This window comes from Nothobranchius furzeri, chromosome 13, assembly GCF_043380555.1.
Source record: "Nothobranchius furzeri strain GRZ-AD chromosome 13, NfurGRZ-RIMD1, whole genome shotgun sequence".
Taxonomy (NCBI): Eukaryota; Metazoa; Chordata; class Actinopteri; order Cyprinodontiformes; family Nothobranchiidae; genus Nothobranchius; species Nothobranchius furzeri.
Window position 1 is genome coordinate 37,522,806 of NC_091753.1, and position 27,066 is coordinate 37,549,871.

Here is a 27,066-nt window from a genome sequence, read left to right on the forward strand (position 1 = left end):
GACAACAACTTTAAGAGCTGATATCAAGATTATAAAAGAGCAGTGTACTAGACCTCCTCCCTGAAGCAGAAACTAAGACTTCTAAAAGAAAATGTTTGTTCACAAAGCTTTCAATGTGCTTGGCCACAAAAATTTGAAGTTAGATGAGGTATTTCTGAGTCTAATCATTTGTGATTGTTTGCAGTTTAAGCAGCTCTACGTACGCAGTACTGATGTTACACTCACTAATGATGCGATGCACGTTTTTTCTTCTCATGAATTCCTGTTTCAGTTTTTGACAGAGGCTTTTATTTTGTAGCGGAAGTGATCTGACCTGGTGAAGCAGCTTGACAGTGGTCCCAAGTTGAGACGAGTGGCTCTGCGGCGTGGAGACAGTGAGGGGAGAGGAGAGGAAAATGACTGGTTGGGGGGTCTGCTGAGGGACAAACGCATCGCCATCATCTTTTTAAAAGGAAAGAGAAATCCTGCAGCCACTTTTCAATGAACTAACACTCAAAGGACATAGGTGAGACTAGAAGAGAGAGGGATAAGTGAATCTGTCAGAGAGGAGTGGGCTTGTTTTTTCTGATCTCAGCTTCTAGAAATGACTCAAACAAAGGATACCAGGGAAGGAGAGGAAAAGTGATGCAGGAGGATGAGTGACATCTGGATGAATCGCGGAGCTTTCTTCTGATTGTTTTCCTTTTATTTTGGAGGGGTGGGGGGTATAAATCCCATCTGAGCTTATAAAAAATACCACTTTTCAGATCATTTAAATTTCACCCCAGAGGAAAAACTAGTCTGATGAACTTCCATGGTCCAAGATTATCGGATATGAATATCAGCTTTGAATTTGTTTACTAATTTAGATTTTGCGGAATTTATTGGAATCATAATTAAACATGGCCATAAACACGGACACCGACTTCCTGAAGTCCAACCTGAGCAGTGAGGGTGGAGGAGGCGCGCCGCCTGCGGACTTCCAGGAGACGGAGAAACTCCTGGCGGTGACCACCGAGCCCAGTGGCGTGAAAATGTCCACTTCATTCACCAGGAACATGGATGGAGACAAAACCCTGGAGGCTGACCAGAATGGCCACAGCGTGGCGTTGAGGTCGGGCTCTGTGGGACAGCTGGCCGCCACAGCACCCCTGTCCCCGTCCAAGGCCAGCCTGAGCCGCTCCTCCACCGGGAATGCTGGGGTCCAGGAGACCCCGAGGCCCCGGGATTACCTCATCCTGGTCATCATCTCCTGCTTCTTCCCAGTTTGGCCCGTTAGCATCGTTGCACTGGTGTACTCTGTCATGGTGAGTACTTCACAATTATAAACGAACAAAATAAAAGCTGTCAAAAGCATCCTTTCTCTTAAAAACGTCTTGTTTTTTTTTTGTCTTTGTGGCACTTAGATGTTTCAAAATTGCATCATCAAAAATACAATCAGTAAATAAATGCAGTTTAATACCTGAGATGTAATTTAACCTGACTGTGTGGAAAAGGTAACATATTCACAGTGAAACATGGTGGTGGTAGCATGATGGTCTGGGGTTGCTGCCTCAGGGCCTGGGTGACTTGATAGAACCATGATTTCTGCTCTCTGGCAGAAAATCCTGAAGAAATTTTTCTGACCTTTGCCCTTAAACTAACTGGCCATAGCAGCGGCACCCCCAGAAAAATTTTATAGGGGTGGCCAGATGGGCCAAGAGAAAATGTTGGGGGTGGCACACCAGATTGGTCAGTGTGGTAACTCTGGAAGAACGTAGCCTGTGGTGATGCATTGCATGCTCCTTTATTATTTTAAATTAAAAACACAATAAGCATCCAGCGCACTTACCTCAAATTTAAAGAACACAACTCTTCACAAAAACATCTTTAAAAACTATAGAAATTTAAACTTTCATTTTGAAAATGTTGAGCATGTATACTTTTTTTAAATCGGATTATTTATTTATTCTTTAATTATATATTTTATTGGGTTTTACATTTGAGCCTGATTAAATAATAATGTGCGAACATTAATATGATTCATCAAAGAACATTTGTCTGCTCTGGTGTGGCCAGCATTTTCTAGGGGTGGTCCTGGCCACCCCTTGGGGGCGCCACTGGTTCAGAGATCAGTTACCTTTTCACAAAGTCTGGTTGGTTTGGATAATTTTCCCCCAAATAAATGAAATTATCGTTTAAAAACAATTTGAAACAGAAAACAAGTGTAAGGGGACTACTCTAAATTATTTATTATCTTAAAAACCTAAAATACAAAGATTTAAAGCAAAGATGCAATAAAGCATCAGCTGACACACCTAAACAGGCGTCCTCTGTCCCACTGCTGAGGCTTCCTCTCAGTCTCACCTCACAAAACATTTCAGAATCCTGATATGGTACAGCTATGAATAGAAAATACCTAAAGTGCTGGATTAATGTATTTTTTTACATAAATTATATAAGTTAATTATTCATTTAAATAAATTTTTAGAGAAACAACTGTTGTGGAATATGTCTAAAATTTGTATTTATGCACACGTATGCTACACTCAGGGGACACTATAAATTCATTGGATTTATGATTACTGGACATCCGCCAGATTTCTGCTTTGATAGAGCAAATAATTAACTTTAGCTCACAAACTTGCTACGATGGCAAATTATTCGTTCAACTGGCTTGTAATAGAAGTAGGAAGCCCCTTGAAAAGTACATAAATAGACATTATTTTCTACAAATGCCGGTGTCAGCATTTAGTATTGTTAACCATTAGCACCTCGTGAGAATCAGCTGTTTGGATCTCTAGTTTCATCAGAAGTTCTATTGTGTCTTCACCACACTTGTTTAAAGGTGTTGTCTACCAAGGACAACACAAACACACAAACATTTACCTCCAAGTAACAAGTCTGACTCAAAATGGCTGTTGTTTATGTTGATGAGTCCATGACCTTAATGTGCTTTAATGTGCACGGCTGCACAGGCTACGGTTGTATCAAAAGAACATCTAGGTTTCTATAGATCTGATGACTCAGAAGAATGTTGGGAAAATGTTTAAAGGTCAGACGGGATTAAAATCAATCATAAATTCACATGCGAATTCTGCCTGATTACTAAAATCAAATTACTCTAAAAGTCATTTATCAGATATTGCGTGGTATGTTCAGAGTGCTCTGGTCAGCTCAGAAGGATGTTGGGATTGCTCTGATGTTGGAACATATTTGTCTGATTCTGAGAACAGAGGGCCTTGCTGCCTGTTGATGCCACATGCCGACAGGCAGGCCAGGTAATTGCTTGGGACCCCCAGAGGGTCTGGAAACATTAAACCAGGTCAGAACTGTCTGCAGCGGTAGTGAGACAAGGAAGAGCGGTCTTTTGACCGCACCGTTAGCTGTATCACACTCCTTACAGGGACCTCCTCTCTCTTGATCACTCAGCTTGAGACTGGCTACACATTTCCCCGTCTGAGGTGACGAGGTGACAGAACACTGCACGTCCCTTCTCCACCATGGTAGTTAACTCAAAGGCACTTTTGATTTCAAGAGGTTTTGCAAGGTATCTTGTTTGATAGTGGAAGTTTGGTTTGGTTGGTAGTTTTAGCTGTATTGCTGCATACCACACACCATAGAACCAAAACAGGGTCTCCATTGTTTTCAGTACCCCTCAAAAATTTCTAAATCCTGTAGCAGGAGATGGGCCTAAATGAGAAGTTACGTGTTTGGGGGGGGGAAGAAAAAAAGACTGTTAGGACCAGAATAATGCTACGCTATTTAAATTACAGGGGGAAACCCAAAGCAACCAAACCAAAGGTCTGGCAGACTGGTCTATTACTCAAAAAAATAAACTATTCTGAAACACAACGCAAATTCTGGGATTATAATGGAAAAAGTAAGGCTCAACAAATCTAAGTTCTCCATCAAAAGTTCACAAAAAGCCACAGCAAAGAGCTTTAACGCTCACATGGAGTCTGCCTCTATCCTGGCGGCTCCATGAGTAGTGTGGCAGCTGACATTGTAGGCAGCTGATTATCAGAGCTGATGAAGTCCAGGTGTGCTGGCGCGGTGTGATCTGGCCACCGGCAGGTCTTAGGCCAGGACTACTTGTCGTCGTCACGGCAACAGGGCAAGCAGACATGGAGGCAGCCATCTTGTCACTGGCAGGTCACATCTCAACAGCAGTGCCATGTGGAAAAAGAAAAAAAGATATATATATATATAAATACATGTATATATATATATATATATATGTGTGTGTGTGTGTGTGTGTGTGTGTGTGTGTGTGTAGGCCCTTCTAAAAAATGTGCATATTGTGATAAAGTTCATTATTGTCTGTAATGTACTGATAAACATTAGACTTTCATATATATTAGATTCATTACACACAACTGAAATTGTTCAAGCCTTTTATTGTTTCTAATATCGATGATTTTGGCATACAGCTCATGAAAACCCAAATTTCTTATCTATTATCTTGATGGCAACCCGCTGCTACGCCAGTTCCAATAGGCTAGGCTCAGGAACTTGGTGTCTATCTTCATCACGAGAGGCTTAGAACACCATGGATAAACTGGAATAAGAATTTGTTGGTCTAAGAATGAAGTTATGACCCTAGTTGGAAATGGGTAGATCTTAAACTCTAGGGTTGGTTGATAGGTAGATCAGTGATGAAGATGCTGCCATGTCTGTAGGGGACGCATTGATCTCTGTTCACAGCTTAGCATTACTGTAGGGGAGCTAAACTCGGATGGATGCAGGAACCAAGCAAAAGTAAGACAGGAAACACAGTTATGTAATGTCAGTCCAGTGGAATCACACACCAAAAGAATATGCAGCAGCACCAACAAGACAGCCGGTACTTCCCCAAGTGTGTGTGTGTGTGTGTGTGTGTGTGGGGGGGGGGGGGGGTCTGACAAAAGGGCAGAAGAAAGAAGAGTGAAGGAGGGAGAAACTTGAGCTGACCACTAACTCAATAGAAGGTGAGAGAAGTCAATTTAGTTTCTCTGCAGAGGGCAGCTTTCTGCAGTTGACCGGCTTCATGGCAGGATTCTCTTTCCTTCCTGGGGGGTAGAAGAAAGGAGATACGGGCTTCCTAAAGAAGATTAGAGCACTGTTTGCTGCAAGGGCAGATGGATGTGAGGGGGACTTCAAATGGCCATAAAGTAGCTTGATTAGAAAAGAAGCTGACTCTGATAAGGCCGTGATGTCAGATAAGTGCAAGTGAGTCAGGACCAGAAAGTAGAACCATCAGTGTGTGGTTGGTACCACATGATGCAGCTTCAGATTGGAAGAGCAGCATTCAGTGTAACAGATACCTCTACTGTACCATTATATTGATGAGGCGAGGTCAGAGGAAACCATCCAGACTGCAGGAAATTATAGAAAAAGCTGGAGGAGAAAAAAACTTTTAAAGAGATGATTTGATTTGAAATGCCACAGCAGGTTAGAGCGAGTCTACTGTTAAATAATGGATTAACTTCCTTCCATTTCCAGTGGCCTGCATCCAGAAAAAATCCATGTCAGGCTTCGTTAGTATGTAACTCACGATGAATTATGAACCGGTTGTTAAATAAACCCTAATGAATAAATTCAGAAGGTCATCTGAAGAAGAAGAAGAAGAAGAAGAAGAAGAAAATATCATTTCTACAGCGCCTCTCAAGATAAAATCACGAGGCGCTTCACAAAAACAAATAATGTAAAAATGTAAAAAAGAATTTAGAAAATGGTTAAAAATATATTTTAAATGAGCAAAAAAATAGACAATTGTGATTTAAAAATGTAAAGAAAGAGAGAGTGAATAGGAAAGAGGGAAATCAGTGGATCCTGAGGAAGGTGAAATAGGTGGGGAGAGCAGAGAAGGAGAGGGTGACGAAGGTCACACCAAAGCCAGCTTGAACATGATGAGTTTTCAGCTGCTTTTTAAAGGAGACCACTGAGTCCACTGATCTCAGGCTCAGGGGGAGAGAGTTCCAGAGTCTGGGGGCCACAGCAGCAAATGATCTGTCACCTTTGGTCTTTAGCCTGGTGCTGCACAACCAGTAGTCTTTGATCACTGGACCTCAGGGACCTGCTGGGGGTGTAGGGACTAAGAAGATCACCAATGTAAGATGGTGCTTGTCCATGTAAGGCCCTATAGATCAGAACCAGGATCTTGAAATGAACCCTGAAGTTGACTGGCAGCCAGTGAAGCTGGAGGAGAAGTGGGGTGATGTGGGTGTGTTTGGAGGACTTGGTCAGAAGCCGAGCACAGGCATTCTGAACCACCTGTAGATGGTTCAAGGAGGTTCTGCTCAGACACGTGAAAAGAGAGTTACAGTAGTCTAAGCGTGAGGAGATGAAGGTGTGGATAACTGTCTCAAGTTCAGAGCAGGACAGAATGGGACTCAGCTTAGCAATGTTCCTGAGATGGAAGAAGGAAGAGCGAATAAGAGAACTGACATGAGAATCCAGGGTGAGAGCTGGGTCAAAGATCACACCAAGATTCCTGACAGAAGGTTTGGTGTGAGAAGCAAGCTGACCAAGAGAGTCTCTGACTTTGGGAACCAGCTTGTCTGGGGCACAGATGAGGATCTCAGTCTTATCTTCATTCAGCTGTAGAAAGCTCCCAGCCATCCAGGTTTTGATAGAGTCTAAGCAGGTAACAGCTGCAGCTTAGACATCTCATGGGGCTTAAAGGAGATGTACAGTTGGATGTCATATGCATAAAGATGTTAGGAAATTCCTTTGAAGGAGCTCAGGATGTGCTGAAGAGGAAGCAGATAGAGGAGGAAGAGCAGAGGCCCCAGCACAGCACAGAACCTTGTGGGACACCATGGGTAAGAGAGGTGGTGGAGGACCTAAACTTGGAGACGGTCACAGAAAAGGAGCGCTCAGAAAGATAAGAGGAGAACCACTCCAGAGCAGTTCCTGATAGGCCTACCCAGTCTCTCAGCCTCTCCAGTAGCAGGTGATGGTCAACAGAGTCAAAGGCTGCAGTCAGGTCCAGCAGGACCAGAACAGAACAGTCCCCTGCATCACTGTGAGTCAGAAGGTCATTAGAGACCCTAAGAAGAGCTGTTTCAGAAGAATGAACTCTATGAAAACCTGACTGGAAGCTAGATGTTATGTTCATCAAGAGCAGCTGTGAGTTGTTTAGCCACAACCTTTTCCAAGATCATGGAGATGAACGGAAGTTTAGAGATGGGACTGAAGCTACTATGGAGAGAGGGGTCGAGACTCGGTTTTTTAAGAAGCGGGTGAATTACAGCATTTTTAAAGTAAGCAGGAACCTGACCAGAAATCAGAGAAGCATTAATTATAGAGAGCACGCTGGGACCGATGGACTGAAAAGCACTTTTAAACAAAGATGAGGGTAAGATGTGGAGGGGGCATGCAGAGGTCTTCATAGAGTTAACTAGTTTGGTTAGCTAAGCTACAGAAACAGGAGCAAAGCTATCAAGGATGATGGGCCTGGTTGGAGTCGGGAGAGGCAGCAATAAGGCTGAAGGAGAGATGCTAGATCTAACCTTATTGACTTTGTCCACAAAGAAAGACAGAAAGTTTTCACAGTCTGCAACAGAGTGGATGGAGGCTGTAGGAGAGGCAGGAGAGACGATGCTGCTGATGGTGTTAAACAGCACCTTGGGGTTCCCTTCATGTTTATATGTTTATGTGCTTAGCAGACGCTTTTACCCAAAGCAACTTACAAAGCGACACCACCTTTGCTCCGGGACACCAGGTTGGAGAAATAGGAAACCCTAGCATCTCTGACTGCAGAGTTAAAGGATGTCAGAAGATCCTTTAGGTGCAGCAGATGGACTTGGAGAGGGGTTCTCTACCACAAACGCTCAATTTTTCTGCATTGGCGCTTCAGGCTGCGAAGGCTGTCATTAAACCAGGGAGTAGGGTTCACTGTAGGAACTGATCTGGTTCTGACAGGACAGATGTTGTCCAGAATGGAGAAGTTAAACTGAGAAGTTAAGGAATCTGGGTCATTATCAGAAGAACAGGGTGGATCAAAAGCAGCAGAAAAACTGCTAGATGTGCTCTCATTAAGAAAACGAGAACTAACCATACGACGAGCAGGAGGTGGGGACGCAGAAACTGACAAGTTAAAGAAAATGCAATGGTGATCTGAAATATAAACGTCCTCAGGACAAACACTGTCAGCATTTAGACCCAGGGTAAAAACAAGGTCTAGAGTGTGCCCCCTGGTGTGTGTGGGCCCAGAAACATGCTGGGTAAAGCTGAAGGAGTCCATAAGGCTGGAGAAGTTCATGGCAAAGTGATCAGAGGTATCATCAACGTGGATGCTAAAGTCACCAACAATCACCAGTCTGGACAGCTTCACAGTGGAGGATAGAAAGTCACTAAACTCCTGAAGGAAAGAACTGTTTGGACCAGGTGGACGACAGACCACAGCACAGTAGAACGGGTTCTTACGCCTGACTTTAATCAGCTGCAGTCCAAAGGAAGCAAAGTGACCAGAGGTTGTAGATCTACATGGAAGATGGTCTCTGAAAACAACAGCTAGGCCTCCACCACGACCAGAACCCCGGGGCTGGCTAAGAAAAGAATAATCACTCGGGCAGAGTTCAATCAGACCAGAATAATCAGATGTTTGCTGCCAAACTTCAATCAGAAACAAAAAATCCAGGTTTTTAGAGAGAATTAGATCATTGAGCAGGAAGGACTTATTGTTAACAGAGCGGGTATTTAATAGAGCCATACTGAGTGAGGTGGAGGAATCAGAAACTACAGAAACAGATGGAGTTAGTGGATGTAAATTAGTAGGGTTAGATGCACGGTGTTTATAAAAACCACTTATGGAGGGAACAGGAGGAGAAACCACTGAGGAATGAGGATAAACCGACCTTAAAAAAACTAGGACGGAGAAACTGCGCCGCAACGCGGCCTGGCGGGAATGTGGAAGTGGCGCTCAAGTCGCCAAACAAAGGACAAGAAGCTAGAAGATCACGCCGATGTTTACTAGATAAACCACGCTTTAAGAGAAGTCTTATTCTCACCTGGATTCCTGCTTGTTTACCTCTTTTCCTCCGACGTTTTCCAGGGACCGGATAAACATCGCTGGAGGCGCCCTGGTTGGAATCATTTGGCTCCGGGCCAGTGTGCCACTCAGATAAACAAACAGGGAGGTACGTCCTCGGTGCATCTTGGGCGATCGTGAACGAACGGAAGGACAAAAGAGTCTGGCAATCATAGGAGATGGTAGCAAGGACACTACTGAAGAGGATCGCAGACAGGAGCAAGGTGGAAAAGAGGAGGATATTGGAGAAAAGTTTGAAAAAGTGGCCGGTGACCGCGGTTAAGCCAAGCACAGGCACCATCTTGTTACGAACCGCAAGCGGAAATGTTGTTAGTCTGATTGACGTGAGTCAAACTGTGATGCTGCTGCTCCTCTAATTCCCAAGAAAGCCTTTTCAAACAAACATGACAAAAGATTCTGGTTAAGTCTCGCTTGTCTTTCGAGTTTTTTTCCAGCTGCTGATTGATCAATATGATTTCCCTCTGGGATTATTAAAGTATTTTTTAATTGAATTGAATTGAAAACGAGTAAAAAGTAGGTGAAAGGACCTGGGTGGTTCTCTCATGCACTCGTGCACAATTTACAGACTGGAGTCATGCTGACGGATGTTTTAGCTGTTGCATGAATGCAAATAAGGACTCAAATAACTCGATTTACCTGGATATAATTTGAAAATGCATCAGTTTGCACCCTTTTCTGCACACAGTTGTTCATCTGTCCACACTATAGCTTCTTTTAAACTGCTGATTATTGAATGTTTGGCTTACAGAGTCGTCTTTTTTAACTGGGCTCTTCTAAGCAGAGCATCAACACTATTTTCTACTACTGAACACATTCTGATTGTGGATTTTTAGAATCAAACCAGGTTCAACAAGCTACTGATTTCCACAGAGAAAAATAATCTGTGGTACCATTTAATGGTGAGACAGCATCTGCCTTTACTGACTGACGGTGCTTTGAAAAAACAAAACAGAAAAAGTTCCATCCATCATCATTTCCCACCACTTCCAGCAGCAGTACCACCTAAAAACTAGCTTCCAGCTGGCTGCTGCCACAGACAGATGCTCTTGTGGAGAAAGCTTGTGGCTTGCAAATACGGAAGACGTGCAGTCAATTATGGGGATTGGAGTGGCAGGGGTAAAAGGTTTTTACAGCCCTACTAGTCCATCCCGGTAATGTGAATGCCCAAACTGCAGGAACATTATTGCACGCGCTGCAGAACAGTCCATAAAATATGGTCTCGCATATGTTGTTCTCGAGGCAAGGTGTGTGTGAGTGCGTGCGTGTTTGTATGTGTGTGTGTAGGTGCATAACTTCCTACTACTAATTAAATCCTGAGAACATTACAGATCGCTTCATACTGAAGACCTGCAGAGATAAAACCTAAATACTTTATTAGAATCAGAATGCACTCAGAAAATACAGAAAGTAATCATGGTAGATCATTAACCAGCTCAAGAATGGAGCCAGTGACCTCATGATGATTTTTGTAATGATAAAAGCGAAAAGATAATTGTGAAAGAAAGCTCGGAGTGCATTTCAAACTAAATGTGTATTAACCACAACACAAACAGCTTTTTCTAATGATTTTTTATCATCTAGAAATAAGCATTTGACCTGCTGCAGTAAAAATGTCCAACCCAATAAAACACTTTGCAGCTGGAGTGATACTAGGGAGTTTGGCTTGCTTTTGGCACCCCCTAGTGTATGTTAGTCAAAGCAAATTTGAAACTTATGTTTATGTTTATGTTTATGTATTTAGCAGACGCTTTTGTCCAAAGCAACTAACAAGTGATAATCAGCATGTTGCCCTTGAGGCTAACAACAACAATAACAACAACAATTTGACATCAATCATGGAGAGGAGGGAACAAGGAGTGGACGGTAGAGAGGGGGGACGGGTGCAGGGAGGGTGCTAGTTAAGAAGATGCTCTCTGAAGATCAGGGTCTTCAGGAGTTTCTTGAAAATTGAAAAGGAAGCCCCTGTTCTGGTAGTGCTTGGAAGGTCATTCCACATTTGTGGAACGATGCATGAGAAGAGTCTGGATTGTCCTGAGCGTGGTGTAGGCACTGCTAGCCGACGATCCTGTGATGACCGGAGCGGCCGGGCCGAGACGTAAGCCTTTGCAAGAGGATTCAGGTAGATGGGAGCCGTACCATCTCGGACTTTGTATGCTAGTGTTAGCAATTTTAATTTGATGCGTGCTGCTAGCGGTAGCCAGTGGAGCTCAATGAACAGAGGGGTGACGTGTGCACTTTTTGGCTGATTGAAGACCAGACGCGTCGCTGCGTTCTGGACCATTTGAAGAGGTCTCACAGTACAGCCTGGAAGACCAGTTAGAAGGGCATTGCAGTAATCGAGGCGGGAGATGACAGTAGATTGCACCAGGAGCTGGGTGGCATGTTGTGTTAGGTATGGTCTGATCTTTCGTATGTTATACAGCACAAAGTGGCATGAACGAGCAACAAAGGCAACATGATCTTTAAAGGTCAGGTGTTCATCAATCACAACACCCAGATTTCGAACTGCCTTTGAAGGAACCAAAGATAAAAAACTTGTCTCCTCGCTGTACCGTTGTCTTTTTAACACCTTAATCTAACTGCTGAAATGTCTCCCCAGCCTTCAGTAGTCTCTACAGGAGCGGTTCATCACTAAATTAAACAAATCAGCTGTGTTCACAATCAAACCATGCAGGAAATATGCAGAAAGCAGACTGCAGCGCCAGGCATGCAGTGTTGGGAAAGTTTGCTTAAAAAACCAACTTGTTCATTGTTCTTTCTCTCTCTCTCTCTCTCTCTCTCTCTCTATATATATATATATATATATATATATATATATATATATATATATATATATATATATATATATATTTATATATATATATTCTCAATAACATGAAGAAAAACTGTTTGAATAACTTTCATAAAATGGTGAATTATTAATCAAACAGAGGGGAGAACCAGGCTGAGATGGGCTGGGAAGCAAGGATGTACCTCAAATTGCAATTTTCAGAGTGCAAAACATTTAATTTTCTTTAAATGAAGGAACTTCTCAAATTGAGTGAATTTTCTAACTTGTTTGCCCAAAGAAAAGTGTAAAGACCTTGGGTCATAAAGAGCAATCCCAAATGATTTAGTAAAAAACAAAGCAAATAAATAAATAAAGGAATAGTTAAATATTACCAGTGCGACTCTGTGATAACTCCTTTTAATAACAATAGTAGCTGTGGTGAAAACGTGTTTATTTTACAAGATTAACTTTTACGGGTGCATCTAAAATCGATGTTATGTACAGTTGTATATTTTCCAAGTTAAAAGGAACACACCATGATGTTCGTCCTCCACACAGCATAGGCAGAGAAGAGTAGATGCCGCACTGATCTCTACAGCCTATGGTGGCCACATTTGTGGGTTCTACTTTTTATAAACTCTATGGTTAACAGGGTGTTTTGGCTAGGCTTTAGCTCCGTGGAGATCTGGAGCTTGAACGTCAAAAGAACGCGTTCATAAACCCGTTCGCGCACGCCATAATGAACCCATTTACATTAACATTCATCAGGCAAAACATGAACAAGCTCGGTTCCCATTCACAACAAAAATGAACAAGTTCACAAACGATCGCTCAATGAACGTGTTCGGGCACAAAACTGCAGGTATGTCAGATCCACTTTTACTAACTCCAACAGAGATTGGCACTCTGACGTTGCAAGTGTGGTATTCTGGATACAGAGGGCGGTGGAGGTCTGATTGACATTTCATTAACCCCGTAAAGGGTAATCCTAACCCTAGCTCCAGGAAATGATTTAAAACATTAAAAAGTTCCACAGGTTTCCATTAAAGGCTAATTAGCAACAATTTCACAATGAATGCTAGTTAGCATCATGAACCTAAAGGAATGGTTAGATGTTTTCATGTGTGTTTGAGTGGATTTGTTAAATGAGGAAAAATATGTCATAGTCAAGCTAACAACTACACCACAGCAATTTCATTTGTGATTAGTTTGGTTGGAATAATACAACCATCCTATTAGAATCCCTCTTCAGTGCTAAAGTCTGTTGCTGCTGCAGGGTTGGGGGACCTTTTTTTTCTTTGGGGCGAAGTATGTTTTTAAAGGGACACACACATTGTGTAAGCCAAGTGATGCAACCATGATACATCGTTTCAACTTGTAGATTTCTTTTCTTTGTGTCTTTCACAACTTAAAAGAACACATCTGTCCTTTCTCATCCTCTGGTTTAGTCTTAAACATGGACATACCTTTTACTTCAACCAAAAAATACTTTTTCATCTGTTTCTCCACCATATGAATCATAACTCTCACTGATTCATCAAACGTAGATCACTCAGCTAAAAAAGATGTGGATTAAAAGAGATAAACAACCAATTTCATACCTGACAAAGTTCTACTAAAAATCAAATAGTAATTTACTCAGATTTCTATTTGTATTTGAAATAACTAAAATTTACTCCAGTGACATAATTTCATGTTAGCATTGTAACAATTCCTACTGCTTCTCTGTTGTTAACCGCTGGTGGGAAACTTGACTCTGGATTGTCTAAATAAGCCACTCTAGCAGCAGCTTGCTTCTGCGCTAATGGAATAAGACATCATCTTTTTCATCACCCTTAGGTTCTGTAGTTTTTCTATTTGACTGTTTTCAGTACAGAAGTTAGGATGTAAATTCAATCAGTATTCATGTAGCTGGAGTAGCAATTATAGTGCATTTTATTTTTCCACGCATAAGAGAGCAGACTGCATTAGGAAGCTTGAAATTTTAATGGAGGATTTGGTGTAAAAGGGCAAAAGTCTCTGAAGCCCCAATGGGTTTTGGTTCTTTTAACACCTAGCCAGACTTCGGGGGTTTAAGCTAAGAGACTAAAGGACCAGCCAACACTCTCATGCTCTCTGTTCTAGGGATTGCATTTCTCTAAAATCAATAAATTCTTCCCAACTTTGAGTTTTCAAAAAAAAAAAGTATAAATTCAGGCGTGTCAGTTAAATGCAGCATCCTATGTGGGTTAAATAATAATGAAATTATAAATACAAGTAAAACAACATGGTTTACCTGTTAGATTCAGTGAAAGCTGTTAAAAAAAAGCTCGTTTTTCACTATGCTGCTTTTTATCAAGCGGCTGCTGTTAGTTCTTCATTATTGATGACGAGAAAGAAAAAGGAGCACTTACTGCCTTAGCAGCCTCCACTGAACACACATGAAAGCATGAGTTGAGTGCATGTGGTGTGTGTGAGAGAGAGAAAGTACAAACACACAACCAACATTCATAATAATAACAAAATTCTAAATAATAGAAAGTCACACACACTTACGTATACACACACACACACCATCTGTTGCAGGCCCCACGTATGAAAACATAGGTTGGTTATCATAAATAAAAGTGCTGACATTTTTGGTTTCTTCTCATGTTTCTGATAGAAGGACAATCCTGCATCCTTTTTAAATCTCCCCCTATTTTCATTGACACGTTCTCTCTAAGCAGAATGAATAGGTAGTGTTTTCTGAAAGAGACTAGCATTGATTTAAGATGCTGATGCTGCTTTTCTCCGTGATGTGAGTCTGGATCGATACAGGAACCAGTGGGACTTTGTACCATAGTTTCACATTGCATTTGTGGAGGTGGGACAACAGGGTGTCTCCCTGGACATGAGAGAAAAAGGGAATAATTTAAGAAAATTGAACTTTAATCACCTTAAGCTCAGACTTAAACATGTAGACCTTCTAATTTATGTTAAAGCTGAAAACATCAGATTAACTCATAGTTCAGACAGTACTGTTGTTGTTTTTAATAAACAAATTAGAACTGAACAGCAGTATCTGCTGCAGCACCAGGGTCTGCATTAGTATCATTGACCTGATCACCAGGGTCAGCCTGGAGGCAGGGAGGAGGCAATAAAGAGCACTCTTTGTTTTCACCTCTTTCCCTATGCAGTGTAACCCTACCTATCACTGAGGGAACCCCGAATTCACAGGCCCAGAATAAAGCCAAAACACACAACTAAACTAGAAAAATAAATAACCTGTATAAAACATACATCATTTTATTAAATAAATATGTTGATTAATGGAGAAAAAGAACCAGTTGCCGCAGAAACTAGAATCCTTAAGGGAGAACATTCAGCACCAAGGACAGCTGCTAAGGTTTCCTCACGAGCAGGAAATCAGATTCAGGTTCTTCTCTTTCTGTAGTTATTTTTGCTTTTGTGTTAATTTACCCTAAAATCAGATTTCACATCATCGTTCCAACCCTTCAGTCCAGGGCTGATGAACCTTTCTCTAGTAGGACTTTGTTTCAAAGCTGGAACACTGCTGTTTCCCAGATGTGTTGTTGTTTTAACATACATACATTCATACATTTTCAGCCGCTTATCCAGGGTCGGGTTGTGGGGACAGTAGCCTAAGCAGAGAGGCCCAGACTTCCCTCTCCCCAGCTACTTGGACCAGCTCCTCTGGGGGAATCCCAAGGTGTTCCCTGGCCAGACGAGCGACATAGTCCCTTTAGTAAGTCCTGGGTCTTCCTTTAGTTCTTCTCCCAGTTGGACATGCCCAGAAAACCTCACCAGGGAGGCATCCAGGAGGCATCCTAACTAGATGCCCAAGCCACCTCAACTGGCTCCTCTCTTCGCAGAGGAGCAACAGATCTACTCCGAGCCCCTCCCTGATGATCGCACTTCTCACCCAATCCCTTAGGGAGAGCCCAGCCACCTTGCAGAGAAAACTCATTTCAGCCGCTTGTATCTGCAATCTCATTCTTTCGGTCACTACCCGAAGCTCGTGACCCTAGGTGAGTGTTGGAACGTAGATCGACCGATAAATCGAGAGCTTTGCCTTCCAGCTCAGCTCTCTCTTTACCACGACAGATCGGTACAATGCCCGCATCACTGCAGATGCAGCACCAATCTGCCTATCGATCTTGCATTCCATCATTCTGTCACTCATGAACTAGGCCCTGAGACACTTCAATTCAATTCAAAAATACCTTATTAATCCCAGAGGGAAATTGGTTGCTGTAGTAGCTCAGAATAATAATAATAATAATAATAATAATAATAATAATAATAATAATAATAATAATCAAGTCATCAAAGAGCTGTTGTATATTACAATGGCTGTTGGCAGGAAGGATCTCCAGTAGTGGTCAGTGTTGCAGCGAAACTGAAGAAGCCTCTGACTGAAGACACACTTCCGTTGTCGGACAGTCTTGTGAAGAGAATGCTCAGGGTTGTCCAAAATTTTCTTGATTCTCTGGAAAATCCTTCTTTGCATTATCTCCTCCAGTGGTTCCACAGTCGTCCCCAGAACAGAACCAGCCTTTTTTATCAGGCTGTTGAGCCTTTTCAGGTCTCTGCTTCTGATTCTACTACTCCTGGCTGAAGAGATTACACTCTCAACAACAGACCTGTAGAAGATCTGCAGCATCTTGCTACAGACATTGAAGGACCTAAACATCCTCAAGAAGTGCAGTCTGCTGTGCCCCTTCTTGTAAACGGCTTCGCTGTTCTTTCTCCAGTCCAGTCTGTTGTCCAGGTGAACTCCAAGGTATTTGTATTCCTCAACCACCTCCACCTCTTCTCCCATGATGGAAACAGTGTTTGACTCCACCCTGTTTCTTCTGAAGTCTAAAATCATCTCCTTTGTTTTGTTCACATTCAAGGTCAGATGATTGTTTCCACACCATGCCACAAAGCGCTCCACTAGCTCTCTGTACTCAGCTTCCTGTCCATCTCTGATACACCTGACAACTGCAGAGTCATCTGAGTATTTCTGTAGATGACAGGTCTCTGAGGTGTACAGCGTGAAAAGGAATGGTGAGAGTACATTTCCCTGTGGTGCTCCAATGTTACTGATCGCCTGGTTTGATGTGCAGTTCTTCAGCCTCACAAACTGTGGTCTGTTTGTCAGGTAGTCTTTAATCCAGGCGATAGTTGAGGCCCCCACCTGTGTCTTCTGGAGTTTCTGGCAAAGTACATCAGGCTGGATTGTGCTAAATGCACTTGAGAAATCAAAGAACATGACCCTCATAGTGCTGCCTGCTTTGTCCAGATGACAGTGGATTGGTTGAAGCAGCTGGATGACGACATCTTCAACTCCAACTCCATGGCGATAAGCAAACTGCAGCAGGTCCTGATATGACCTAGTTTGCTTCTTCAGGTAGACCAACAGGAGTCTCTCCAGGACCTTCATGATGTGGGATGTCAGGGCAACCGGTCTGTAGTCGTCATTGGCTGATGGGCGAGTTTTCTTTGGAACTGGAACCAGGCAGGATGTCTTCCACACGACTGGAACCTTCTTCTGGGCCATGCTGAGGTTAAAAAGGTGCTGCAGAATCCCACAGAGCTACTCTGCACAGGCCTTCAGTACCCTGGGGCTGACACCATCTGGACCTGCAGCCTTGTTCCTGTTCAGTCTCTCCAGCTGCCTCTTCACCTGACTTCTAGAGACAGATAGGTGGGAGGGGGAGATAAATGGGGCAGCAGCATCTCCTGACTTGGTTGAAGACAGATTTATAGAACCAGAAGAGTCCATGACTGCGTTAGAGGACAAAAGAGCTGGCGTGTGACAGGAAAATGTTGGATCAGAGGAGGATGGGATGTCTGATTGGCTGGGGACAGGCAAGGAGGATGCTGGGTTTGTTCCTGAACTGAACCTATCGAAGAACTTGTTCAGTTCATTGGCTGTGCCCAGACTGCCATCTGTGCAATCCTTCATCTGCTTGAAGCCTGTGATCTTCTTCATCCCTGACCAGACATCTCTGATATTGTTCCTCTGTAGTTTGTTCTCCAGCTTCTTCCTGTATGCCTCCTTGCTGTCTCTGATCTTGACCTTCAGTTGCTTCTGTATGCTCCTCAATAATTCCCTGTCTCCCTCCTTGAAAGCTCTATATTTCTCATTTAGCAGATTTTTCAGTTCACTGGTGATCCAGGGTTTGTTATTAGCGAAGCATCTCGCTGTTCTGGTGGGTATGATGGTGTCCACACAGAAGTTTATATAGTCAGTGACACATCCAGTCATGACATTGATGTCCTCTTCATATCCTTGGCAGAAAGTCATCCAATCTGTGGTCTCAAAACAACCCTGCAGGGCTTCTTCAGCGTCCTGTGACCATTTTCTCACAGTTCTTCTTGTCACAGGTTGCCTCTGAACAAATGGTTTGTATTCTGAGCAGAGAAAAACAAGACTGTGATCTGATTGTCCCTGATGGAGGTCTTGTTTTGGACATGTATGCATTCTTTAAATTTGCATAACACAAATCCAATGTCTTGTTCTCTCTGGTGGAGCAGCTGACAAACTGTTGAAATGTTGGAAGTGTAGCAGAGAGCGAGGCATGATTAAAATCACCAGATATAGCCACAAATGCATTGGGGTGCTGGGTTTGTAGCTTAGCGACAATGGCATCACATGCATTTTCAGCAATGGCTGAAGGTGGAATATAAACGGTTGCCAAGACAACACTGGTGAACTCTCTTGGCAAAAAATATGGGCGACAACTTACTGCCAAGAGTTCAACATCCGGGCTGCAGAGACAACATTTCACTGAAACATGACCTGGATGGCACCATCTGTTGTTGACAAGCACTGCCACTCCACCTCCTTTTCTTTTCCCGCTCCTCTTCAGATCTCTGTCTGCTCGTAGTGTCAGGAATCCTGGCAGAAAGACGCTGGAATCGGGGATATGGTCCTGCAGCCACGTCTCAGTGAAACACATAACACTGCATTGCCGAAACTCTGGCTGAGTCCTTGAAAGGGCTTGGAGTTCCTCCATCTTGTTGGCCAGTGATCTCACATTGCCCATTATGATCGATGGAAGAAATGGTTTGAATTTCCTCTTTCTCTGTCTTCATTTTGCTCCCGCTCTGCACCCATGCTTCTTGCGTTTTAGCTCATTTGAGATTTGTGGCTTCATTTGAGGTATTATTTCAGCCTTTCCAATGTTAATCAGCTGCTCCGATTGTAAACCAACTTGTTGTCATGGTTACACATCATAACAAATGCTCAAAAAGTGAAAAAATAGCAGTAAAAATCTTCCAAGCTTCACAGCACCAAAAACAGATACGTAAAATGTCGAAGAAAAATACAGTTTTTCTTGAGAAACTAGAAGAAAAAATGTCCAAGAAAAGGCAAAACGTACATATAGTCAACAGAGCTACTCCAACATGCAGCCACCCACAGCTGCGCAGTTCCAGAATAAACTCCACCACTTGGGGCAGGACCTCATCCCTGATATGGAGAAGGCATTCTACCCTTTTCCGGTTCAAGACCATGGTCTCGAATATAGAGGAGCTGATTCTTATCCCAGCTGCTTCACACTCAGCTGTAAACCGCTCCAGTGAGTAGTTGGAACACACTCGGCCATCCCGGTCTGTCAGTCCAGTGGAATTGCCCCTGATGTCCACACAATACTGCAGAGCCGCATCAGCCAACACAACCCTACTACATCCGGAGACTTAAGGAACTCTCATCCACCCCTGGGGCCTTGCCGCTGAGGAGCTTTTTAACTACCTCAGTGACCTCAGCAGAGATTGGAGAGCCCAACCCAAAGTCCCCAGACTCCGCTTCCTCACTGGAAGACGTGCCAGTGAGATTGAGAAGGTCTTTGAAGTACTTTGCCCACTGATCCACAACATCCCGAGAAGGGGTCAACAGCAAACCGTCCCCACTGTAAACAGTGTTGGTAGCACACTGCTTTCCCCTCCAGAGTCACTGGATGGTGAATCAGAATCTCCTCAAAGCCAAATGGAAGTCTCGCTCCATGGTCTCACCGAACTACTCCCATGCCCAGGTTTTTGCCTCTGTGGCCACCTGGGCCTCGTTCCACTTGGCCTGCCAGTACCCACCAGCTGCTTCTGGAGTCCCACAGGCCAAAAAGGTCTGATATGACTCTTTCTTCAGCTTGACTGCCTCCCTAACTGTCGTGTCTACCACCGGGTTTGGGGGTTGCCGCCACTACAGGCACCAATGACCCTGCAGCCACAGCTCTGATCAGTCGCATCGACAATAGAAGCACAGAACTTGGCCCACTCAGACTCAATGTCCCGGCTTTCCCCAGAACATTTTGGAAATTTCTGTCGGGGGTGGGAATTGAAACTTCTTCTGACAGGAGACTCTGTGAGACATTCCCAGCAGACCCTCACAATATGTTTGGGCCTGCCAGATCTGACTGGCATCCTCCCCCACCATCGGAGCCAAATCACCACCAGGTAGAGATCAGCTGACAGCTCCTCTCATCACCCGAATGTCCAAGACACGCGGCCGCAGATCAGATGAAACGACAACAAAGTCGATCATCAAGCTGCAGCTTAAGGTATCCTGGTGCAGAGAGTACATATGGACACTTTTATGTCTGAACATGGTGTTCATTATGGACAATCCATGACTGGCACAGAAGTCCAATAACAAAACACCGCTCGAATTCAGATCAGAGGTGCTGTTGTTTTAACAAACTCTGTTCATATTGATGAATTATATGAAGGCAATTTTTCAAGGGCTGGCCGATTGTTGGATGATTTAATTAGTTGGTTTTATTTTATGAACTTATTGCTTCATTGGGTGCTTGTTGTCTTTCTTTTCAGACATCATCTTAGCTGGATGCCTTTTGGATGCTTTGTTTAAAAAATATTTTTTTATATTTTTATTTTTTGGTAACACTTTACATTAAGGGTCCCTTTATTAGCATTATTAATTATTAGTGCATGAATAAACAAAGGATCCCTCTATTAACATTCTCGATATTGTCAACTATTAAGTGCCCTTAAGGTCAGGACAAAGGGCGGGGGGATGTCTGCTTAGTAATGCATTGCGTGATATTAACATTACTATTAAGCGGTTGTTAATACTTTATTCAATAGTTTATTCATGCTTAATAATGCACTAAGTGACATTAATAAAGGTACTCTTATTGTGAAGTGTTACCCACTAATGTCAGGCTTTTATGTTAAGATTGGCTAATCATCAAATTGTATTACTGTGTGTGTGTGTGTGTGTGTGTGTGTGTGTGTGTGTGTGTGTGTGTGTGTGTGTGTGTGTGTGTGTGTGTGTGTGTGTGTGTGTGTGTGTGTGTGTGTGTGTGTGTGTGTGTGTTACGTCTTTCTTTTATTGATTGTGAATTGTAATGAGCACTGTGTTCTTGCACAGAAAGAACAGTTTTCCAAATTTAAATTGCATGAAACTAAAGATGGAGTTCAAAACAAAAAAATAGGAAAAGAGAGAAAATTCTCATGTGACTTTCTTCTTCTTGTTTCAAGAAACCCCAGTGCAGCAATTCAGGAATCTCATTCATCCAGCCTCACTCTTTTAGACATAAATCATCCTGTCTCCACCTCTGCAGAATGCACACACACACACACACACACACACACACACAAAGCAATATACATGCAACATAAAAATGATATGCAAGCTCTTCACACTGCTGCACTCTCAGCTGCTCTGTCCAACTGGCTCTGCTAGTCACAATCCTCCATCAATTGCCAGTTTGAAATAGACAGTTTTACCAAGGATGGTGGGCAACACATTTTCGTGGGCATTTTAAAAGAATTTAGCAACAGAAAACTATTTGGGATTGCAGGGGTATCCTTTTATCTTATTCTGGAAACTATTGTAATTTACAGTTTCTACATAGTTGTGGTGAATTTTAACGAGGAGATTCCCAAGGTTAGATTTCAAATAGGATTATCACAACTGCCTAAATCAGGGTTCATTATCTTTTTTTCCAAAGACCAGAAAATTATAGATATTGTTTTGTTGTGACTTTTCTTCTGAGTAACTTTGCTGAATATGGAGGTAAATAGAATGTAAATGAATTGAATAGTGACTAACAATAAAAGCCTACCTGTGGGTAAATGATTACCGTATGAAGTTAACTGTTATGTTAGTCACTTCTAGAGCTACATCTAATAAAAATTCTGTCCAATAATTAGAGATATTACTACTCACATAGCAGACTATCTCACTCCCAACTATCTTTGCGCTTGCTTTTGTTAATTAGCTGTGGTGGCCATCTTGACCTACTTTCTGAGGTTCATAAGATTGTGTGGTTTTGAGTTTGGCAGCATTTGGAAATTATCTTAAATACACATAAAATATCCTTCAAGGCTAAAATTGAACCTACTCTGGTCTTCATTAGGTCAGAGAGGCCAGATAGACATTTTATGAGATCTTCGGCTTTCCACTGAGCTAATCATCCGCATCAGCCTGTTTCCATCTATCCATTATATTCGCTTATCCGGGGTCAGGTCGCAGGGGCAGCAGCAGAGGCCCAAACTTCCCTCCTCCCAGCCACTTGGGCCAGCTCCTTCAGGGGTAACCCCAAAGTGTTCCGTGGCCAGGTGAGAAACATAGTCCCTCCAGCATGTCCTGGGTCTTCCTTTAGGTCTCCTCCAGGTTGGATGTGCCCAGAAAACCTCACCATGGAGACATCCAGGAGTCATCTTAACCAGATGCCCGAACCCCTCAACTGGCTCCTCTCAATGTCGACAGCAGATCTACTCTGAGCCCCTCCTGGATGACCAAGCTTCTCACCTCATCTCTAAGGGAGAGCCCAACCACCCTGCAAAAAACACAGGTGTTAACGAGGGCTGTGTTCCACTCCTGCAGCTGTGCAGGTGGTTCTTCTGTAGAACTTCCAACAAGCAGAAGTTATTATGAATGGAATACAACCTTCATCAACATGCCTGTTTTTTCCATACTTTTGCAAATCAAAATGACTACAAACACAACAGGAATGTGGCAAAAACAAGACTAAGTATAAAGTGCTCTCACTGGTTAAAGTACTTTCATTCTCTAAACTGAGTCAAAGCTGACCAGATCTCTTATGAATAACTGTGTCGTTTCAATGTTTTCAAAGACTTTCTGATTTATTTTCTCTCTAATTGTAATTTTTCGTCATGTGTCCACAGTCCAGGAACAGTCTCCAGAATGGGGATGTAGATGGGGCCAGGAGGCTGGGTCGTCTGGCTCGTCTGTTAAGTATCGTCTCTATTATCCTGGGACTGCTCATCATCATAGTCTACGTCTCCGTTCATTTCACTGGTAATGACACAGAAACAAGTGGAACAAATCACAAAATCTGATCATGCTAACTCAAGTTTTTTTTTTTTTTTTTGCACATAAAACTTCAGAAAAATGTAAATCCTTGCGCAAAAAGCATTTGATACTATGCAAAGCTTTCAAATGTCTCAGTAAATTTTTTTTTTAAATCTGACGTTTTTCTTCTCTTTTAGGAAATCACTAACCTGGAGAAGATGAAAAAACAACATCAAAGCCAAAAAAACAGATGCACTGAAGAAAGACTTAAACATTTACTCCATTTTGCATCCCCACCATGGCCAACTTCAGATAGCATTTAAAAGAAACAACCACGTCGTGAGAGATTCAACAAGTAAACAAATTAGAAATTATATCACTGAAAGATGCATGCATTAGACTTCAGTAACGTTTGCCTGATGAAAATATCCTGCAGTAAACTTCTGAGGAGAGAAGTTCACCAGGGGAGGAGCTGAAGTGTCTGTGTTTTCCTGCAGAACGAGGACTTTTCAGAAATGAAGACTTGTATAAGTGGCGAGAATGAATGATGGACTTTTTTACGTCTGCCACGAGGCTTCTTGGGGGGGAAAAAAATCAGAATTGGTCTTTAAACATGAGAGAGCTTGTATAACCCTCGTATATTATTGAACATCTTGCATTCAAAGCATTTACAATTTAAAATGTATATTTAAATGCTGATAAAATATATAAAGTAGACGTACCTTTTTTAAAGATGTTTGTAAGCAATGCTGGGTTTGTTGAGACCGTCCCGCCGGCTGAACGTCAGCACCTGGAGTATCAGTGGACGTTAGTGAAACGGTGCCGGGACACGGTTCTTACGTTTCCTCATGATTAATGAGACCAACTGCATGCCTGAATGTTAATAACAAATATCCTGCCTTCTTTTGAACTGTTGTTTCATATCTTAAGGGAGTAACATTTGCACATAGACATTTTTTGTGTACATTTAGCAGAATCACTCCCATTTCTCATCAAGATTTGATTTAATTGAGCAAAAACAGAAAAAGAAAGCCAATATTTGCATCTTTTTTAAACGTTACCTTCATCTTTACATCCTTTTTAAAATATTTTTCCTGTGAGACCTACGGGCATTGTTTCTTCACTACCATTCCTACATCGCACTGACTGTTAAAAGCCATTGTTTCACTGAATGTCTTTCCTCCTTGTATTCTAATGTAATGTATTTATACAGGAACATCTACCCACTATGTCTGCATGCGATGAGCCAAACAGGCCGATGTGCACTTATTTTTGTAAATGAACAAGTATGTCAGTTTGAGTGAGATAAAAAGGTCTTTAAAGGAGATTATTTAAAATCCAAGCACGAATCAATAAGGTTGGGAGTAAACTCTGTGTTGAGTTCTCTGATAGACCACAGTGAGGCAGTAGCATTACTTCAAGATTTTTGTTGTTGTTTTGTTGATTTTTAAGGGCCCATTTAGACAAAATGCATTCAGCTGGTTGCCATTTGTTGAGTTCTAATGGTTTCGGTCACTACTGCAGCTCCGCCCTCTCGGTCTGCCAGGCAACGCCTACTAATGTTGCATTTTTCAAAATTGATATTTGGGTGGAGGACTCTGAGGCAGGGTTGACAACCCCTTTAAGGGCTTTTACAAATAAAAACATCAGCTACACACGGTAGCTAATGTGATCCTAGTCCAAAACTGAACCGTGTCAAAGATTAGCACTTTAATCACCGTGATTTCTGAAACCGTTCCAGTCTGCAGCTGTATAGAAAGATTAGTGCATCCACACATCAGAAGACCCCCACGTTTACTGACCTGCAGCTCTTCTTCTGTGGTCCTGGTGTCCAACCCACGCTCTGCTGTCAGTGAAACGCTTACTTTGACCTTTATATTTGGTTGGTTCATTTCCACTCTGCTGTATGTGACTGTTCTCATCAGCTCTGTGCTGTACTTTCTGCATGTCAGGAATAAATGTTACCATGCATGGCCCAAGCTTGTTCTGTTTTTCTGTGTGACGACAAAAAAAAAGATGACGTACGAGATTAAAACACTGTAGTACCAAAAACACGACGCTGATGAGAAACAATACCCCGCAGGACGGTTCATCAATTCTAACTTCTTTATATTTTGTGTATAAGCAACTACACTTTTTATTTCAAATTAATCTTAATAGCTTCAGATCTAAAAAAAATAAAATAAAATAAAACTCATTTTATAACTGATTAAGTCAAAATGTTTTCAAAGGCAGAAGGTGTGAGGTAATATTTTTCACAGGTATTATTTAGTATCTTTTCAGGTAAAATCATTTTTTATAAAACACCTTGTTTGTGTTAAAATGCTGTTTTATGCGTTTAATTTGGTTCTTTGGAAAGTTACCCGTTATGTGTCGATACAAAACTGGTTTAAGCCTTTAGTTTTGGGCCACTTGTGCTCGAGTAATTTACGAGTCAGTTAAGCAGCCGAACAAATGTTTCTCTGAAATGGCCAGGCAGGCACTGGACTGAGAAAGAAGTTAAAAAGCAGCCAAAGTCCTGAAAATAACGTTTAGAAAACCTTCATAAAGTCTGCAGGACTATTGATTAGGGCCATTACAAGAAAGTCATACTCATTCGTAGAATATAAAGCAATCTGAGGTGATTTAAAACATCTGCAGAGTACTGTGTACCATTTGCATATTGAGTGAAAATACTTAAGAATTTAACAAAAGAAAACGCTTAATGGGGCTGGTTGGCCCCCATAACATCCTGATATTAATCAGCATATCACAGCCAACTGGGATTTTATAGTTGGATCAGTAGTCAGCAGGCTTCCTGCAGAAATCCTATTGCCAAGATACAAGAAACTTTAATTACTGATTAAAATCTTGAAACACCCCAGAACAAGGTACCTATTTCAGAGTAAGAGCCTTTTGTAAAATTATAAAATATGAAACCAACATAAGCATGAAATTAATGTTTGTTTTACGTTAAACAGGCTCAGAAACATGGATTTTACTCCATCATGTCAAATCCACCATAACAGCACTGCAGATGGTTATGGCTGCAGTGCTGTTATGGTGGATTGCACCAATCAGGAGAGCTGTAGCTGTGATTGGACAGAAGTCTGCACATGCAGCAACCCCCATACATGGTTTGGCTTCAGCAAAAACAAACAGCATTTATCACAACAGGCCCAGCTCCAGCTGACAGAAAATATGGGGAAAAGAGATGGTTGCCCACTTTTAAAACCACCTCTCTTTAGCCTTTAAGACAGCAGCAGGGTGATTCAATTCAATTTAGTTTGTTGACTTGTCAGGAGTTTCTGATGCAGGCTGAATCAGACGCTCAGATCTCTGGATTTACCGCTGAAGTCATGTGACTTCATGTGCAAACATTTGACACCACACCATCACTGCATTTTCTTCCTACAAGAACATTTCCTGGAACTATCTGCTGTAAAGATCACAAAGAGAGAAATAAACACTTTAAAAGGCTGATCAGGAGCGAAACATTAAGAGCATAAGCACAATAAACTGAATTTATCCTCTTCAGTGCATCGAAGTGGGAGGATTTTATTTGGATTCCAGTCAACCTGCAGCTTGAAGCAGTGTGAGCAAACCACATTTATGTTTCTCACACAGCTTTAAACCCCATTACCTTCACAGACAAAGACTTGAATCGTTTCCCTCTCCAACATATTAATCTTGCTTTATCGTTTTTCATAAAAGATCTAGATTCAACTGTTCTCTTTGATTTTTTACGAATATTGAAACAAATTCAAGATTTTTGCTAAGAAAAAGGGAGAAAAACACCCAAAAATGCTCCTGCCTGACTTTAATATTTTATATTTCTCTCACTAAACAGTTACCTAAGAATAAAGGAAGGTTACTGAGTGAAGCGATGCATGATGTATTTCTCTTCATCACCCTCCTGTCCATATTTATTTTCTGACAGAGGAAAAAAAAACAATAAAACAAACCCGAGAAATTAACAAATCAAATGGAAAAACTCTTTTCTGGAGCTCTGAGACGAAACACCGTAAGATCTGGGAATTTCTTTTTCAATTTAGAACAAAGTCAGTCACACAC

General features: G+C 42.1%; 1 protein-coding gene across 1 annotated transcript; it reads left to right on the forward strand.

Moving 5' to 3' along the window:
• The first annotated feature begins 321 nt into the window (after positions 1-321).
• Positions 322-24,992, forward strand: trarg1a (trafficking regulator of GLUT4 (SLC2A4) 1a). Its single transcript, XM_015951639.3, has 3 exons — positions 322-1,286; positions 22,887-23,019; positions 23,211-24,992. Exons 1-3 carry the CDS (start codon positions 882-884, stop codon positions 23,219-23,221), a joined length of 549 nt encoding a protein of 182 aa, XP_015807125.1. The 5' UTR covers positions 322-881; the 3' UTR covers positions 23,222-24,992.
• The last annotated feature ends 2,074 nt before the right edge of the window (positions 24,993-27,066 follow it).

Excerpts from the sequence above, each read along its gene's own strand:
- trarg1a (XM_015951639.3), top strand. The coding sequence starts at position 882 with ATGGCCATAAACACGGACACCGACTTCCTGAAGTCCAACCTGAGCAGT. Across the intron at positions 1,287-22,886 it reads CACTGGTGTACTCTGTCATG|TCCAGGAACAGTCTCCAGAA; the intron begins GTGAGTACTTCA and ends ATGTGTCCACAG.